Source organism: Rattus norvegicus, chromosome 3 (assembly GCF_021556685.1).
Source record: "Rattus norvegicus strain SHRSP/BbbUtx chromosome 3, alternate assembly SHRSP_T2T, whole genome shotgun sequence".
Taxonomy (NCBI): domain Eukaryota; kingdom Metazoa; phylum Chordata; class Mammalia; order Rodentia; family Muridae; genus Rattus; species Rattus norvegicus.
This window is the reverse complement of record NC_141536.1, coordinates 60024991-60041987: the sequence shown is the minus strand read 5'-3', so window position 1 is coordinate 60041987 and position 16997 is coordinate 60024991. Positions and strand designations below refer to the sequence as shown.

Genomic DNA, 16997 nt, shown 5'->3' with positions numbered 1-16997 from the left:
CAGCTGACACATGCTCCATTATGTTCATAGCAGCCTTATTTCTATTAGCCAGAAGCTGGAAAGAACCCAGATGCCCTTCAACAGAGGAATGGATACAGAAAATGTGGTACATCTACACAATGGAATATTACTCAGCTGTCAAAAACAATGACTTTATGAAATTCATAGGCAAATGGATGGAACTAGAAAATCATATCATCCTGAGTGAGGTAACCCAGTCACAGAAAAACACACATGGTATGCACTCATCGATAAGTGGCTATTAGCCCAAATGCTCGAATTACCCTAGATGCACAGAACACATGAAACTCAAGAAGGATGACCAAAATGCGAATGCTTCACTCCTTCTTTAAAAGGGGAACAAGAATACCCTTGGGAGGAAATAGAGAGGCAAAGATTAAAACAGAGGCTGAAGGAACACCCATTCAGAGCCTGCCCCACATGTGGCCCATACATATACAGCTACCAAACTAGATAGGATGGATGAAGCAAAGAGGTGCAAGCTGACAGGAACCGGATGTAGATCTCTCCTGAGAGACACAGCCAGAATATGGCAAATACATAGGCGAATGCCAGCAGCAAACCACTGAACTGAGAACGGGTCCCCCGTTGAAGGAATCAAGAGAAAGGACTGAAAGAGCTGAAGGGGCTTGAGACCCCATATGTACAACAATGCCAAGCAACCAGAGCTTCCAGGGACTAAGCCACTACCTAAAGACTATACATGGACTGACCCTGGGCTCCAAATTCATAGGTAGCAATGAATAGCCAAGTAAGAGCACCAGTGGGAGGGGAAGCCCTTGGTCCTGCCAAGGCTGGACCCCCAGTGAACCCGATTGTTGGGGGGAGAATGGTAATGGGCGGAGGATGGGGAAGGGAACACCCATAGAGAAGGGGAGGAGGATGTTGGCCTGGAAACCAGGAAAGGGAATAACATTTGAAATGTAAATAAGAAATACCCAATTTAATAAAGATGGAAAAAAAAAAACCAAAACGAAAAAAACAAAAACCAGGAGCCAGAGAAGTGACTCAATGATAAAGGGTTTGCCCTACAAAAAAAGCATGAGGACTTGAGTTTGTATCTTCAGGACCTATATAAAAGCCAGGCAGGGGACATTTGTCTGTAACCACAGTGCTGGGCATGGGCAAAGACAGGCAGGTCCCTGGGGCTTGCTGGCTCACTAGGCTAGCACAGAAGGCAAATTTTAGGTTCAGTAAGAGTCCTCATCTCAAAAACTAAGGTACAGAGTGAATGAGAATGATACTCAATGTGAATCTCTGGACTCCTCATACACATACTGGCATATGTGTACACACACACACACACACACACACACACACACACACACACACACGGTTAAGAGTGAAGTAAGTGGTGTCATATGTTAAAAATGTGGATATGAGGGCTAGTCTGACCACATTATCTGGAACTCCTCTTTGTGGTTTAAGATTTAGCAGAAACTACTAAATAATTCTACCTTAAAAGGAATAAATTGGAGCCAGCTGAACACAGAGGTCTCTTTATCTAGATATATTTAACTTGCTGGTCACAGTTTGATTGAAAGATGTTCACAGATTTAGACAGAAGAACGCGATGGGAGGGCTGGCACACAGAGCAGTGGTAAAGTGAAGAAGGGAGGAGGACACAAGAGAGTGCAGTGGATCAGAAAGAGTAGAAAAGAACTGACTATTAAATAGACTAATTATTAAGAAGCTCAGTAAAGCTGAAGAACAAAAGGAGAATTAGCAAAAGCCAAAAGTAACAGCCATTACTTCAACAGCCATATCTTGAGAACTAAGGGTATAGGACATGTCCAGCATGCATGCACAGGCCTGATCTTAGTCCCCATTACCTCAAAATGAGTAATAACAAGTAACAAGCAAAGCCACAGTCAGCACGCCAAGTACCAACTCAGCCTTAATGTGTGAGTCATATCTTAGGAAGAAAGTCATGGAGACGTGGTCTTACAGGAGGGCTCTAAGGAGTGACTTTTTAAGCTTTTCCTTCCTTCCTTCCTTCCTCCCTCCTTCCCTTCCCTTCCCTTCTCTTCCCTTCCCTTCCCTTCCCTTCCCTTCCCTTTCTTTTCCTACATTCATTGGTCCTTCCTTTAGTGTATGGTATATTGTGCATGTGGAAGTCAAAAAAGGATGCTGGGTGTCTTCCTCTATTCCTCAAAGGTCCTCTCACTGAACATAGTGATCGCATTTTCTCAGCTACAGTAGCAGATCCTCCTGTCTCTGCCCTACTCAGAGCTGGGGTTACAGAAGTGTACCAGATACCCAGTTTGTTATGTTGAGTGCTGGTCTCTGAACTCTGATCCTCATGACTGTGAAGAAAGCATCCTTAACCACTGAGCCATCTCTCTCTAGGTCCCATAAGCTTCTCATTTTTCCATTACTTAGTCTGAAGAAACTACTGCTAGATTTATAGAACTAATGCTAGATGTATACCCAATATCTTGTCAGAAGAAGTTTGGGATCCTCTAGGATCTGTTAGGTACTAATGAGAACAGAGAAAAACAATGGACAATCAGACTGAGTTACTTGGTAGACTGATCATGTCTCTTAAAGGGAGATTCAACTTAGAAAGCGCTCTGACTTGTGTAGTAAAGCACATTGTTATTGGTTGCTTCTGGAAAAACTGCATGCTTCATAAATGCCAGGCAACTGATCTCTACCTGAGAAGTGATAGCATTAGCCAGTAAGAGAACCTGAGATGGGACTATGACTCTTTATGACTTTGTAAAAGAAACTGAATGTTTAAGACTATAAACACTACAGTGTTGTGTAGGTTTTCTCTTATTGCCAATATTTAAAATGTCTATTTTCTTTCTGTCTTGTTTAGAGGTTTGTTGGTCTTCTGAGACCACGTCCTGTCATCATTCTGCCTCAGACTTCTGAGTACTGTAGTTATAACAATGTCCACCATCACAATACTTGCTAGCAATGCCAGTTTTTGCTGTTGTTGTTTTCTTATGCTAAAATTTGTCTACACAGTTTATCTAATAGCTCTGATGTTTGAATAGCTCTTTTTAGAGTAAGTAAGAACTGGACTCAATCTGTCTTCAGTACCACCAGCAATTTGTTACACTTGAAATTTAAACCAGAGTAGAACTGATGTTTATACACACAGCAGAAATCAAAGAAAAAAAAAAACAGGTTAAATAAAATAAGACTGATAAAATAGAGAATGTTCTTTCTTACTGTTCTCTGCAATCTTGTTAGATAATACAGTATCTACCACATAGTAAGATAGTCAATACATTTAATTGAAGTAAAAATGAATGGAACCAGTTATTCTTAGGACATTTAAAATACAGCATAGGGATTCAAAAATCTAGTAAAGCAATGTAGTTTTCTTATTTCCTTGATTATATTCACCCTGTGTTTCCTGTATTTTGACATTATTTCTTGAGGTACCTAGAGCGCTTCGGTAGTAGGTATAGAAGGCACGGCATAGAACTGAAAGTTCTCACTTCCTTAAAATCTCGAGAGCTCTCCTAGTGATTCCCAAGTGCAGTGACTAGCACTTAGCAACGTCTATGGAATGTCTGCTGTCCTAATGGGGCAACTGTTATTGGCATTGTGCTACAGAGTGTTATGTCAACTTAACAAAAGCTAACATCATATAGGAAGGCACCATGATTAAGAAAAAGCCTAGATCAGATCCATCTGTAGAGCATTTTATTAATTTAATGATTGATGGAGTAGGGCCCAGGGTGGTATCATCCCTAGGTTGTGGTCTTGGGTTTTCTAAGCAGGCTGTGCAAGTCATGGGAAGCAAGCCAGTAACAGCACTCTTCCATGGCCTTGCATCGGTCCCTTGTATGCTGACTCCTTTCAGTGATGGGCTATCACACGGAAGAGCAGGCCAGATATACAATAAACACTTTGCTCTCCAACTTGCTTTTGGTCATAGTATCTCATCACAGCAATAGCAGCTTTAATATAGGTGTCTACTGGGTGGAGCCACGGATACCACTAAACATTCCAAAACTCAGAAAGCAGCACTCCACCAACAGAAACTTATCTGGCCAAAAATGTCGCTAATGCCAAGACTGAGAAATCCATGGCTCTCTCTGTTTCCAAGTATCCACCACCCAGGAGCCCAACAGCTGCCATAAAGGTATACTTTCAATGATATAACTAACTGGATCAGCGCTGCAAGTGGTACAGCCCTCCACGAAAATATTGTAAACCAAAATGGTTCATCACAGTGGCCACAAGTTATATGTGGATACAGAGCATTTAATGTGCTTAGTATAACTAAGGGAGTAATTTTTTATTTTTAATTACAGAAGTTTAGACATGGACTGACCCTGGACTCTGACCTCATAGGTAGCAATGAATATTCTAGTAAGAGCACCAGTGGAAGGGGAAGCCCTTGGTCCTGCTAAGACTGAACCCCCAGTGAACGTGATTGTTGGGGGGAGGGCGGCAATGGGGGGAGGATGGGGAAGGGAACACCCATAAAGAAGGGTAGGGGGAGGGGTTAGGGGGATGTTGGCCCGGAAACCGGGAAAGGGAATAACACTCGAAATGTAAATAAGAAATACTCAAGTTAAAAAAAAAAAAAAAAAAAACAAAACAAAAAAACAGAAGTTTAAATAGCTATGTGCAGTATCATGGCTTCTAGATTGTATTGCACAGCTACAGAGTAACAGCAAAAATAAAATTTACCTAACAGATATTAGATATTTAACAGATACTGTATGTGAAAATATCTATTAAAACTAACTTTGGTAACCATATGAAACAGACTATAAACAGTTAAGTGCTTTTAACAATATGATGATGTAATCTGGGCATCATCACACAAACACCTTACTTTGTACAGAAGGGTCTATACTGAAAAACTACCAGGAAGGAAAAGTTGTCTTTAATAGTCCAAGGAAACTGTTGCCATTCTTTTCTAATAGTGCCTGTGGGGCTGGAGGACACTATAGGACTAGCACCTAACAAACATGTTATCACAGCCCTTGGTCTGAGATTGAGCTTCTGCAGCTTGCCTAAGTGGGAGGGGGACAAGCAGTGCACTTGATAGAGATTTTCCCTGTGAGCTCAAAGTTTGCTACATCTGATGTACTACAAAGTAAATTTGTTTTTAACTATTGGTAGATCTATTTACATTGCTTCGGTAGAAAAATAGTAATAAGTGTATTAAAAAAGCTCTGAGAGAAAAAGCCAGCCATTAAGAAGAATATTAACGTAAAAGGTCAAACATTTTGCTCTCTAATCTGATGTGATGTAAAATCTGTTGGCTATACTACACAGCTGCTGACTATCAGAGGTCATGGCTTTGACCCTGGTACAATCCAGATGTAGACCAGCTTTACCTCCAAAGCATCCATGTATACCTGTCTCCAGCTACCTCCCCAGCCTGACTCCTGGACCACTAATCTCTTCTCAACTGTTTTGTCCTGTCGAAACTGTTACAGAATCCTGAGGGCAGGAAGCCACTGAGACTGGCTCTTATACACTCAACACAGTCCCACAGAGATGCATCCAAGTAGTGATAGTTTAATCGTTTTCTCCATTTTTTGTCACTGAATAAAATCCCAGAACACAGAGTAGCAAGATTCCTTTAGCCCTTCACAGGCTGAAAGACATCCACACTGGTCCCCCTTCATCTTTTTATAGTTGAGTCCAGCTAACCAGTTTGTCCCTTTATGGACTAGACTATTGATCCAGTCCAAGAATCCTCTGCCTGTCTGTAGGGCTGAGGATTTTCTCCTTGTACTACTTTTAATAGTTTTAGAGCTTCATGTTTTACACTTAAGATAATAATCCATTTTGGGTTCATTTCTGTCTGGATGTAGGTCTGCTTCAATGTTCTTTTGTGTGCACGGTTACATGCATGTGTGCTTACAGATAAGGCTCAAAATCAGAAAGATATGTTTATCCTTTTTTCAAAATTATTCTAATTTCTTTGTCTTATCACATAAATTTTGAAAAATCTTTCCCAGATCCATAAGAAAAACCCTGCTAAAATTCTAATAGAAAATATGTTTTAAAAGATAGATCAGTTTGTACAAAGCTGACACACTTTTACAGGAATAGGCCTTCCATTTATTTACATAGGATTTCCTTGGCTCCTCCCATTGTCATTCTGTAATTTTTAGATTATAAAGCCTATGAGTATTTTCTTGGATTGAAGCCTATGTACATTTATTTCATTTTTTAGCAGTTATGAATGCTGTTATATTTTAGATTTTGGTTTGTACATTTGTTGTTAATTTTTGTGTGGAATTAAATTTTTATGTATTCTTGCTGACTCTTGTTTTTGAACATTCTCCGAGATTTTCTAGACAGAGCCCCATGCAATGGCCAAGAGTCTCTTTTCCTTCCTCCTCTCCTTCCTTCCTATCTTCTGGTTCACATTACAGGTTTCCAAGAGATGCTCTGCTCAGCTTCTTTTACTTCAAACGTTTCTGATGGCACTGCTTTCTACTCTGACAGCCAGGGGGGAGAAAAGTAACAACAGCTTTGATTTGCTCAGATACCAATATTTCAACTAAGACTGGTAAATGCAATCAGAGTATTTTATTTATTGACAAAGGGCCTGAAGAATAATTTAAGAAATGAATGGCTTAAAATTGTAAGTTCAAGTTCAAGTTAAATATGTGGCTGACACAAACTTTATTGTTTAAACTGACCAGCAAATCAGCTGCAGAGACAAGAGCTATGAAGATTAAGAAAGCAGACTCTATTTCCTTCAGCCTCAAGTTCCAGGCTACATCTGTTTTCTCTGATACACAAAACCAAAGTTAAAATAGCTCCATTTATCACAGCATGATTGTAGGCAGACAAACCAGCCTGTCTGTTTCCAGATAGTGAAAGCAACTGTTATTAATCACAATTACAGGCCAAACCCTCCGAGAGAAATTGCATCAATACTCTCCTAGCTCACAGTTCTTCTACTCTGAAACAAAAAACAAAACAAAATAATAACAAAAAACCCAACCAACCAACCAACCACAGTACTGAGAGTGCCATGACACTGCCTGAAGGTCCATAAAGAAACACGCTGCTGAGGCCAGCTTAAATTTTCCAGTTCAGGGAGCAAGTGAGGAAAATCTTTTATACATATAAAATTATAAAATTAGGAATATCTCAAAAGCATTAATAGTAAGCCTAACAGCACAATTAAACTTGTTATTTAACATTCAGATTAATAACACTTTTGCTTTATGAAACTATAGTGATTAGCAATGGAAATTTGAAAGTTTAACTTCAAATAGAAAAGCTAATATGCAAAGTTATTTTATTATAGTCAATTTCATTGCCAGTAGTGTGGAATTTACTTTTCTTTCATGAATATTTTCAGGAGACCTATAGAGTAAGACCTCTAAGCTATAAATAAAAATGATAGTGTCAGACCTCCTTAAACATGCACATCTTCTCTAAATAAACGGCAAGCCACTTTTCAGAGGTTGGTGCAAAAGATGAAGGGAATAAACCAGCCTTCTCTCTGTCCTCTCCTACTGCTTAGAGACACATGCTGCAATGTCTCAGCAGCTCCATGCAAGGCTGTAGATGTGCTGCATGCGCTACGGCTGCATCCTCTAACGAGCCTCTGCGGCGGTGCACATCACTCTTGGTCTGCAGGTGAGGACGACTGCAGCTCAGAGAACCTGCTTTCCTACAATCTCATAGTAAACTCAGAGCTAGGAATATACAATTTATTTCTAAGACTATGTCCTTTCCTACTTACGGCATGCATGTATGTATATGTGTCCTTACACATGTGGTGCTTAGGACCTTCTGCATGTGAGGCAAGTGCTCACCACCCACTACACCCCACACATCACTTTAATCTTCGTCTTGAGACAGAATCTCAATCTAAATTGCTAACAAAGACTTGACTACTTCAGCAGCCCAAGAATGACTTGAGCTTATGATCTTCCTTCGATATAGGATCCTATTAATTACAGAAAGGCTCGGTTTACTCTACAGTATTTCTGTGAGACTGTATTAGCAGAGTCACTCATTCAGCAGATCACAATGACGTGCATTCTCTGCACATTACTGAGTGCTCCTGACAGACGCTGCTCTCCTGTAGTCTTCCCTAGGAAGAGCTATGGCACAGACACTCAGTGTTCTGGGGCTGGAGGACAGAATGTGACCAAAGTCATTACTGATGCTGAACAGAATTCAAATGGAAAACATAAAAACTACACACGTGGGCAAGGGAAAGTGACATCTTTACTGGAGACCTAAATGACCAGGTAAAGGGAGCCATGCAAACAAATATCTAAAACAGCAGAAAATGAGGGAATAGCATGAGCCTTGAGGAGAAAGAGGTTATGTTTGCGAAACAGCAAGAAAAAAAGTATCAGAGACATGTAGCATGGCATCACTGAAGGACTAATGAGGGGTCTGGGTTTTCTTCTGAATGTGAAGAGAAAATCTGACTTAAAGAATTAAAGAGAAAAAGGAAAAGAAAAGATTCCCATGCAGCAGGGAAGGGAGGAAGGGTCAGATGTAAGAGGGTTCTTACTGCTCTGTGCCCACTGCAAACAGATTTGAACTAAGGCGGTGCCAGAAGTGGGGACATCTTTTGGTTGTGGAGTCATCAGCATTAAGTCTTCAGGATAGTTTTGCGTTGTGGGTCTGAGACTGTCACTAAGGAGCTAGGTAATGGGGACAGGAAAGGATGAGCTCTCTACTGAGCATTTAGCAAGACCACATCCCCTCTTGATAGTATTATGCAAAGTGGTCTGTATGTCTCTGCAGGCCTGGGTTCTTTTCCTAAGCACTACAAGAAATCAGGTAGTTTGGAATTTGTTTCCACGCAGTTATTATTTCTGATCACATAGAAAATAAATACTAGAAAAGGGACAGAAAATTTAAAATCTTTTAATGCAGCAGCCTCTAAATTTAATATGGAATCAAACTTTGCCACATTCTACTTCAAGTCAATAAATGGAATTGTCTCAACATATGAAGTCATTAACAAATCAAGATCTCTAAACCTAGAACTTGAAAATTTACACAATTGTATGAGTAGTTTTACTGTGTTATGGTTTGAATAGGAATAGCCTATATAATCTCACATATTTGAGTACTTGGTCTCTGGTTGGTGAAACTGTTTGGGAAGGATTAAGACATAGGGTTATGTTGGAGGAGGTGTGTCACTGGTGGTTTGACGTTTCAAAGGCCTATGCCATTCCTAACATCTGTCTCCTGGTGTGTTTCAAGATGTAGACTCTTGAACTACTGCTCTGCCTGCCTACCTGCTACACACCCCCTGCTCTAGTGGTCATGGTCTCTAACCCTCTGAAACTGTGAGCTCCAGATAAACACTTTTATATGTTGCCTGGGTCACAGTATTATCTATAAGAATAGAAGAAGTAACTAAGACACTAGAACATAAACTGTCCTGTACTGTTGCAGTGCCTAATATTGAAAATGTTAGATGCCTACAATCAAGAAGTATAAAACCAACAAGAAAGTAAAAGGATTTATGGGCAAGAACTAAGAAAAAAACATAATAAAAAAATTAAAACTTTTGGTTCCCTTCTGTGGCACTTGTTTAAAAAGTGATTATCTTACATATGGAAATGAAAGAAAAGGAAGAGTTCTGTCTTAAAGGAGAACTAATGCATAATATTTCTTTTCACAGGCAGTCAATTTCAATCTTAAAAAGATTTAAAATGATTTCATGATTTCACATAGTTTAGGCTTCTTAGTGTAAGGACAAGAGGATTGAAGAGTGAAGCCCTGAATTACATTCAAATTCTTACACCAGCAATAAAAGCTTATATTTTGAATTCCATCTGAAATAAAGTCACTCAGCTGCGTGCTGAAGAGGATTAAAGGAGATTAAGTTACACAGACCCCAGAAGCCATCTATAGCTGTATAAACATTAATATTTCCTTCATCTTCTCTTCCCATCTGACAATCAGGCATTATTACGCTGTGGTTGCCTTGACAGTGCTGTCTGAAGTAACGGGGGACTTATCTAAAGCACAGAGCAGGGCATGAAAGCACCCATAGTTTCTGAAATGTAACTTATTCTCCTAGGCTGACTGTGTAACATCTGTGAGGAAAAGAAAAACCTTTCAAATTCTCTAGTCTAGGTGGCCAGTAATATTTTATATGGAAAATACATTATAAAAGATTAAAAGACATTAAGTATACCTTGTATCAAACAAAACAAAACAAAACAAAACAAAAATCAATCACTAAGGACTAGATCCCTAGGCTCAGGTTATAAGACCTAGGGATCAGTGTCTATCACAAACAAAACCCACAGGGAATATTTCCATAATTTTGAGACCAAGGGTTGATAAATTAAAATCAATATATTGCAGGTTAAAGTTCATACTTTTTCCAACTATTACTTATCGACTCGCTTGTGGTACTGGGTAGGATAATCCAATGGTCTTTTATAACTTTACAAGTAAAATCCAAATCTCAAGTCTACCTTACCACAGTTTATGTTTCTGCAGCAGTGCTTCAGAGGTGCCTTGTGTCAGGTACAGCTGTGCATGGACAGGTAGGCTCCTCTCAGACAGCAGCTCTACTCGTCTGAGAAGCAACTGCAGCCTGTGTCTCTCTCTGGGAACCTTGCACACAGCTACTCCTAGGAACCCTGGATACACTCACAGGTGTCGGGAAACAGAAGTAGAGCTCCTGACCACACAAGGCCACCAGCAGGGCTCTCCTCTGCACTGCTTCAGATCACTTGGTCACCTTCAATCTTGGCAAAACTTCTCACACTACAGAATATGAGTGACCTAAGACCATCATCCACAAACAGCCATTTAATAATCAATTCTCTAAATGACAATTTAAGCCTCTATCACACCTTCTCTACACTGCCATCCTCACTCTCTGGTCCTTTTCTCATATTTATTGATTTTTTAAAAAAAGTGTAAGGTCCAGAAGCAAACCTAGCCTTTAAGTCCATGCAAGACTTTTCTGGTGCCCTTTCTTCATCTGTATCCTAACCTTCACTAGCACCTCTGAGAAACCCTACCTCAGTGAATGGGGAAGACCATCAAGGAAAGTTCTCACACAGCCTCAGACCTTCATCCATGGATACACATATGTACACATTTACATGCGCATGCACATGCGCATGCGCACACACACACACAAAAAAGAACTTCAAAGGAAAGGTTATAACTAGGAAAAGAAGGCACAGGATTAATTTATCCACTCTAACGTTCATTAGACAACCTACTTATTTGTGAAAGTTAAGATAAGAAAAGAGAGAAAGGACTGAAGGAGCTGAAGGGGTTTGCAACCCCATAGGAAGAACAACAATATCAACCAACCAGACCTACCAGAGCTCCCAGGGACTAAACCTCCATCCCAAGAGTACACAGGCATGGAATTGTGGCTCCAGCCACATATGGAGCAGAGAATGACTTTGTCCGTCATGAATGGGAGGAGAGGCCCTTGGTCCTGGGAAGGCTCAATGCCCCAGTGTAGGGAAATGTCAGGGCGGGGAGGTGGGAGGGAGTAGGTGAGTGGGTAGGGGAATACCCTTATAGAAGCAGGGGGAGAGGAGATGGAATATTGGGTTTCTAGAGGGGAAACTGGGAAAGGGGATAACATTTGAAATGTAAATTTAAAAATACCAAGTATGGTTAAAAAACAAAAAAGAAAGAAAGAGTAAGAATGAAGTTTGAGAAAAGAAAAGACAGCATTAAGGATGAGATTGACATAACAGTGCTGGAATCACTTGCTATGATCTTGCATCTCATTCACTTATATTATCAACCTTCTCCAGCCCTGTCTATAAGAATGCTCTGTGTAGACAAGCACTCTATAGAATACCCTTTTCCACCAAAATTCTTCCATTATCTTTCTACACACAATTGGAGGCTGAGTACTAGAACAGTTCTTGATTTTAGTATAAAACAACATATAGAAGAAAATCATTGCATTCCTGGACCCCAACTTTCTAGCAAGCAAATGCAAATGATTTAAACACAAATGTACAGCATTTTAGATAATATAGTTTTGAGGGGAATCAAAAAGTACAAGACGTATTCAGGACAGGTCAAGGGTTTAATTGTAGGTCATTATTTGTCCTCATACACCTCCCTAAGTTACTTTTAGTCTCTACATTTGTACTTTCCCTAAGCCTATACAATTACAGGGAGAAATACACAGTCACAAGTTTCTGTTACAGAGAATTTGGGGATAATCTCAAAATTACAGTTTTAATAATGGCAGTCTTAGGGAAAACATCTCTTAGTTTGATCACATGGGATCAATTATTTGTTGATTAATGTGCTGAGGTGTAGAGAGAACAAATACCTTTCACTATATATACAACTAATGTTCATGTATACTCCAACAGTGGCTGGAAAAGACTAAAAAGGGTTTGTTTTTCTTTCCTTTCTTTAAAGCTTTGGCTGTAATGGCCAACCACCTCTCAGGTAAGGTAACCTGCACTCTATTAACATGAGGGGCCTGAGAAAGCTGATGGATTCCATACCAAGGCAGACCATCAAACCAGGCATTCTGTTGGCTATCACATAATCTCCCTACTTTGTTCAGTTATTCTAAGACATAAAAATGTTTCCAAATATCAAGTGTTCTCAAATTACTCATGTGATAATATTCCCCAGGTTTTTATTGAACCAAATATTTAAAAAAGCAGGAGCATTAGAAATTCTACACCATGCCCCTTTAAAAATACCTCCATGGTGATGTGACAGGCTCCCTCCATTGGCAAGGATTTCATCTCTAGCAGCTGCCTGTAAGTGAAAACAACACAAAATGTTACCGCTACTTGGATTTCACTTTAGAGTGACTAACATTTACTGACTTCTCCCTAGATGCCCAGAAAGGCACCAAGCAATTTGCCTGAACTCTTTCATTTATTTCCCTATATAACCACCCTTAGGGAAAGCATCTCTTAGTTCAATCACATGGGATAAATTGTGTTAGTTCTATATACAGATCTAGGAGGAATAAAAGAAAGGGAAGAGGGAAGGAGGAAAAAAAGAATCCAAACTTCTTGTCCCCTTGCTTAACCTCCTAACGTGCTAGGCCCTGACCATCCTTCTGAGTGCACATGTGTCAAAAGATAATTTAAAAATACTCTTTAAAATTACAGCAGTGTACTCTTTGCTTAGTGACTTAGTCCCTGGGAGCTCTGGGGGGTCTGACTGGTTGATATTGTTGTTCTTCCTATGGTTGCAAACCCATTTAGCTCCTTCAGTCCTCTCCCTAGCTCCTCCATTGGGGTCCCCATACTCAGTTCAATAGTTAGCTGAGAGCTAACCATTTATTAGTAAAGGATCCTGTATTAGTAAAGAATTCTATGCTGCTTCTAATAAGGAGTATAGCCATCATCAAATGAGTCTATAAAAACCAGCAGCTTAGGTCACTTAAGAAATGTAAGTGAAACTGTTAGTGATGAATCCCAAGGACCTATACACAGTCTTATCACATGGATGGATTGCTGAAGGGACATCAAAGACCCTTAGAGTCATAAAGGCTCCTATTATAATTGGCTATAATGCACTGAAAGTAACAACCAAAGAGACACAGACTTAAGAAATATACAACATTAATTTCAGACTGACAATTTGGTAAGTAAGTCAGTGGACTCAATATATCTTTCATTTCAATGGGCTAGCAGCCAGGCAAGCCATGTGTGACTAAGGTGACTCAAACTAAAATCCCTAAGTTGAAACTAAAATTTATTTAAATAAAAGAACAACATAAAAACTACATGCAAAATTACCTCAGTCTGTTCAAACACAGTCAGTGGGTCACTAATTCCCCTGTAGTTAAAGGCAAAATAGAAGTAGATACATGCACCTGCATCGTAAGTCTGCGTCACCCTAAAAGACAGATAAAAATCCCCCAAAGGGTTTTAAGTTCAGTGAATACAGACTTAACATTTATAAATTTCAAAGATAAGATCAGCTGGAAATCTACCCAGGCCATAATCTCATCCTCTATTCAATCTCTCACTCCCAGGGACAAGGGCCAGTCAGTTCCTCTGCAGCTGTTGCCAGAACAGCAATGCTAAGAACATAATGGGAAACAAAGGATTTTACTTTCTTTTACTTAAATGTGAGGTTAATCAATATTGCAAGTACTTGGCTCAACTCGGTTATTTTGTTTTATGTAACCACAATTACAGGGAAATTCTTATAAAATTTAGTATTTTACAAAAAAAAAATCATTCTCAGTGAGCTTACTGAAGAACTTACAACAAGTAACAGAATCGTATTTTAAGCAGTATATCTAAAAACATTTAAAATATAGTCAGGTATACATATAAAAATATGATCTGCTTTAACGTGCAGAGCCAAAATAGCATGTAACTAAAACCTGACTTATAGGGTCCCCTTATCCTGACAATATATAATTATTTTTTCCTGTTACATGTTACGTATTTTAAGCATAGGACTAGTATTGCTCATCTATATATATGGATAAATTTTATACTGTCATAGTAAAGACATGTCTGAAAAAGAAATATGAACTACAGAGACAAGAAAATACCAAGAACTTAAAATTAATTTTCACTATTGTAAAAAAATCTACATTGATGATAAAACAAACAAAGTCACCTCTGTAAAATACATAAATACTTAAAAGTAATACAATGTACTGTCATGTGACTGGATTCTTGTGGATCAAGAAATTCTAGGCAGAAAAAAGTAGTTCATTGAAGTTGGGTGGGAGAAAATAGCATAAATGCTAGAAGAAATTCATAAGAGCTCTAAAGTCAATACATGAAACCTTGTAGAAAACACATGAGGAATACTGACAATTCTATGCGTAGTTGAATGGCTCTTAAAAGGGCACATAGCTTGACAACAAGAGTAGTGTAATTGTATTATCTGTGTTATACTAGACAGAGACACTGGGTGAACATGAAGACAGATAAAGAATATCAACAGCTTCATGCAACTTAAAAACCACACTAGTAGGCCAATCAACAGTAGAAAATACTGGTTTTTATACTTTTATAACAAGGAAAAATGAGTGAGGGGGTATATGAAAATGTGATGGTTACTGCTAATTGTCAACTTGACAGAATCTAGCTGTATCTAGGAGATGTGCCTCTGGGCATGCCTGTGAGATTGCTGTGATTATGTTAACCAATATAGGAAAATCTACCTTCCTTCAGCCAGGACCACTCCCTGGGCAGAGGATACTGGACTCAGTGGAAACCTGGAACTGAGCAGCAGCAGGTATTTATCCTGTTTCCTGCTTAAGGATGTGATGCGACTACTGCTGGAGGCCATGCTGCCTTGACCTGCTCTGTATCTTGAACTGTGAGTTAAAATTAAAATCTTCATTCTTAAATTGCTTTTATTTTTTTTATCTTTATTAACTTGAGTATTTCTTATTTATAATTTGATTGTTATTCCCTTTCCCGGTTTCCAAACCAACACCCCCCTAGCTCCTCCCCTCCCCTTCTATATGGGCTTCCCCTCCCCCTCCTCCCCCCATTACCGCCCTCCCCCAACAATCACGTTCACTGGGGGTTCAGTCTTGGCAGGACCAAGGGCTTCCCCTCCCACTGGTGCCCTTACTAGGATATTCATTGCTACCTATGAGGTCAGAGTCCAGGGTCAGTCCATGTATAGTCTTTAGGTAGTGGCTTAGTCCCTGGAAGCTCTGGTTGCTTGGCATTGTTGTTCATATGGGGTCTCGAGCCCCTTCAAGCTCTTCCGGTCCTTTCTCTGATTCCTTCAACGCGGATCCCGTTCTCAGTTCAGTGGTTTGCTGCTGGCATTCGCCTCTGTATTTGCTGTATTCTGGCTGTGTCTCTCAGGAGCGATCTACATCCGGCTCCTGTCGGCCTGCACTTCTTTGCTTTATCCATCTTATCTAGTTTGGTAGCTCTATTTGTATGGGCCAACTCTACTATTCTGCAACTTTTTTCTAAGTCTAGATTATTATCCCTCCAAAGTTAAAAAAAAATTATAGCACTGCAAATGTTTTTCCAATTGACCTGAAATGAACGAAACATCCATCTGACTCGAATGTTAAGACAAACCAACAACACTTCAGCTCGCTGAAGCTAAAGAAACAGCTTTGATGGAATGTGACCATGAATTACAGGTCTGTCTTCCAAACATGCCAAAGTTAGCAGAACAAACACAGTTCAGAGGCAGGAGAGATGTTCAAACACCAAACAGGATCAGACTTAACTACAGTCTACTTATTCACTGAGCCCACAGTAAGTAGCAAGGACACGAGAAACAGAAATGACCAGATCAGATGCAGTGGCCTGACCTTAAAGCACTGCCTCTGACTCCATATGTATATTGTATGTGTATATACAAAAGATGGGGAGGATGTTAGATTCTTAAATCACCTATGTAATAAATATATGGGCTTTCAAAATGCAATTAGGACACACAAAAAGGGAGTTTGGACAATCACAATTAAATCTCCAAATGCAAGCCATGGAGAAACCACAAAAGACTCAATCTAACAGGAGGAGCAAGTACTTTTACTGCACAATACAAACAGAATCTAATCTAAAACAGTAATGGTCTTTTGGCCAAATGTTAGGTGCTTCAGAACAGAAGAAATGAACTGTTTAACAATGCTATGTCAATTTGCCAGCTGTGCTTTTCTTCTAGTGTTAATTCACACTCCTAAAAAAGATCCCTTGAACATTTACATTTTAAGTTCCAAATTTACAAGTTTAAGAAAATTTGGAGAACTATTTTAACTACAAGATGCTGTAATCAGGAATAACCAAGTTTTTTTTTTAAAAAAATTAAAGGATAAGTAAAGTGTGTTTAATAGCAATTAAGAGTATACACCACTCATAAAAGGATCATTAACATCGATACATAGAAAATGTAACCAACTTTAATAGAACATAGCCACTGTGCTGGCTAGTTTTATGTCAATGTAACTCCAGTAATTTGGGATCAAACCTCAGATTGGCCTGCGGTACCTTTTCCTGACTGCTGAGTGGTGTGGGAGGACAAATTGACTGTGGGCTGGTGGTGGTCCTGGATGCTATGGGAAGGCAGGCTGAGCAGCA

At 39.5% G+C, this 16997-nt stretch overlaps 1 protein-coding gene across 1 annotated transcript in view; it reads right to left on the bottom strand.

The window, feature by feature from the left end:
- Agps (alkylglycerone phosphate synthase) overlaps positions 1 to 16997 on the bottom strand; it is a 98056-nt gene that overhangs the window by 3469 nt on the left and 77590 nt on the right. The window contains 2 exon segments of the mRNA NM_053350.2: positions 12663 to 12720; positions 13716 to 13815. Coding sequence (NP_445802.2) covers positions 12663 to 12720; positions 13716 to 13815 — 158 coding nt within the window.